Source organism: Gadus macrocephalus, chromosome 18 (assembly GCF_031168955.1).
Source record: "Gadus macrocephalus chromosome 18, ASM3116895v1".
NCBI classification, from domain to species: domain Eukaryota; kingdom Metazoa; phylum Chordata; class Actinopteri; order Gadiformes; family Gadidae; genus Gadus; species Gadus macrocephalus.
In genome coordinates, this window is record NC_082399.1 from 3,204,233 (window position 1) to 3,207,261 (window position 3,029).

Sequence of the window (3,029 nt, forward strand, 5' to 3'; positions counted from 1 at the left end):
ATGCAACACACTTTAGCGTCCCTCCGAGAGAAGGCTCCAATAGAGCGGTTCGCCGGCAATTTATCCTATGGAGCAGTTCACTCGCCGATATATTTCCCCGCTGGTGAATCCCCTCCTCCATGGTCAAGCTAAATCTCCGTGTGATAAAGTTTCTTACGATACTTTGTAACGGTTTCCTCTTCAAGGCGCGGAGTGATACTTTCACAAAATGATCGGGCGTCATAGCAGTTATGTATACGCTCTTTATACAACAGTTGGGAACCAATCAGATCGCTGGATTTAGGTCCCCCATTGTATAATATATGATATAGATATCTATGTATAATATGATATTATTTAAACATAGAGCTCAAGGACTTCCGCCGGATCAAGTGTTTTAGAATATTTACAGAACACGGACAAAAGCTGTTTGCGCCTCGCCATTGTGATACATCCACTGTAAACGAGCTGCTCAGGGCCACACCCCCACCCTCCACCATGACCAGCCTTTAAAACGGCACGTTTGTGGAAAGCTCATTGTGGGACTGTCTCGTAGTGGCAGTAATTCTACACTTAGGCTGAATTTCTTGAACGTCCTCAAGTACTGTATTAAGGGCCCATTAACACCTATATAAAAGCATCCATAAAGTAGCATGCCATGGGACCTTTAAATGGCTAATTGATTAGAAAACCCTTGTGCAATTATGTTAGCAAAGCTGAAGCTGAACTCAAAAGAAAAGTGTGAGTTCTCATGGAAAAGATGAAATTGTCAGAGTGACCCCAAACCTTTTGAACGGGAGTGTACATATCATGATATTGTGATCAGCCAGAACTCCTTAATGCGTGATGACTACATGTTTACTGAGGAGAGAGGCTCCAAGTCCCAACGACACAAATGTGATTATATTGTGGCGACTAGTGTGTTGGTGTGGCACTGTGGAACATCTGATGAATTTCCATGCAGTGCAGACAAAGCTCATGGGGTTAGCTGCGTCACGTAACCAATGTTTTGCAGTGGTCACTTCAACCCAGACTCAAGTTACCCTGTCTGGGAAACACTGTTTATTTCCCCGCCGAAGCACAGGGGCATGGTACCAATCTTGTGTTATCATACAAGAGAATACCTCAGACTATAACAAAATAGAAATACAGAACAGAATGCGCCATGAATTCAATGTGCATGAAGAACGGTTTGCGAGCATTGAAGCATGCCTCAAGATTCTATTTACTTATTTTTTATCTTGAGTATGGCTTATGGAATACAATATTCATAATCTCTGTCTTTCCATCAAAGGCCTTGATGGTCTTATTCTCCTTTCTTTTTTTTTATTCTCTTTTCTCCCCTCCCCTCTTCTCCTCCTCCTCTCATCCCCTCACCTCCCCTCTCCCTCCTCCCCCTTCATCTCCTCTCTTCTCCAACTCTCTTCCCCTCTCCTCCTCCTTCCTCCTCCTCCTCCTCTCTTCTCCTACTCCATGTTCTCTTCTCCTCCCCCTTCTCTAATCCCCCTCCCAACGTCACCTCCTCTCCATCCTCCTTGTTCTCTCCTCTCCCCCCCCTTCCCCCTCCTCTCATACCTCCTTCTCTACTCTCCTCCTCTCTAACCTCCTCCTCCCCCATCTCTCCCCGTTCTCTCCTCTCTCCCCTCCTCTCTTCCCCTCCCCCCCGCTTCTCTCCTATCCCTCCTCCTCCCTCCTCCTCCTCCCCCCCCCTCTTCTCTCCCCCACCAATAGATAGCCGTGTTTGAGGGACTCCACATCACCAACTAGACTGGGTAGCCCCGCCCATTCTTTCGGCGAATTGAGTCCGCCCTGCACAAGGGTCTGGAGAAGAGCAATACATTTCTTTCTGCTTCCGATACGTTTTTGCGGGAGCCAATCCACCGAGCTGGCTTTTCCCCCTTGGCGCGCTATTGGCTGGTTTAACACAATGACGACAGGGAAGCGACGGCAAGCAGCCAATTCGCGTACAGAGTCATTTGAACCAGGCCCCGTTGAGGTTGATCACGCCTCTTGTGATGGAAGAGAATGACAGCAGCCTCTCCAGACCAACGTGCGGTCTACGATCGGCTTGGTCTGGCCATAGCCAGGCTAATCACCAACAACATGCTACAGACAACCCAGTAGCCCCTCCAAAGACATCCCCTGACAGCTCCGACAGCCAATCGGAGCGCAGCACATCGTGTCTCAGTACTACGCAATACTACACAATACCGTGAATAGCAGTCTTCAATTTGTGATGCCTTTATGTCAAACATGAAAGCCAAATAGAAGACGATTTTTTTTGACATGACCTAATTGTTCGGCTGAATTAGATGGGTCTCTTCCCTCATTCGTTCTGTCAGCCAACTTGCCTAATTAAAAGATGTGAGAATGCTAAGATGGAAATAAACCCAGGCACTTACTATCTACAAGGCACACACGCCCATACACACACACACACACACACACACAAACACAGATGCACATATTAAAACACACACACACAAACGTACACATAATAACACACACACAACACACGCACTCGCGCACACACACAAACACACACACAAATAAACACATACACACACGCACGCACGCTCACACACACTTCCACTACTACATTTAAGTGAGTAATTAGGTCTCATTCCACAACCCTGCTGTGAAGATTAGTAATTTCTCAGAATGCACAAGGGATTGATTTGAATACATATTTTTCACAGTATTTCCTTCATGTCCGGGCTCGTCAAAACATCCCTCACATGGAAGTCTTGTTCGGTTGCTGTTTGTTCCTCCTGGAAGCGAGGGCTGGCCAGAGCTCCACCCTGGCCTCGCTTCATCTTTACGCTTTCAGGCTTCGACTACGACAGCTGTCTCAGCCTATAACCATGTGGGAGGATGATGTGGCCACTAGCATACGCCTCCACAGCGGAAAAGCATGACTGGGAGACCTAATTCATCAGTTGACCAGGTTAATGGACACAGGGGCGTGTTCCACATTGAAATAAATGGGCGGGTGATTAAACTGTGATTTAATGTGCCGCTGGACACTGATTCGGAGTGAGCGGGGCAGA

At 47.3% G+C, this 3,029-nt stretch overlaps 1 protein-coding gene across 1 annotated transcript in view; it reads right to left on the reverse strand.

The window, feature by feature from the left end:
- Positions 1-2,795, reverse strand: part of dhx32a (DEAH (Asp-Glu-Ala-His) box polypeptide 32a) — a 14,751-nt gene extending 11,956 nt beyond the window's left edge. The window contains exon 1 of the mRNA XM_060037222.1: positions 2,718-2,795. Coding sequence (XP_059893205.1) covers positions 2,718-2,795 — 78 coding nt within the window. The remainder of the gene's footprint in view (positions 1-2,717) is intronic.
- Between the last annotated feature and the right edge of the window lie 234 nt (positions 2,796-3,029).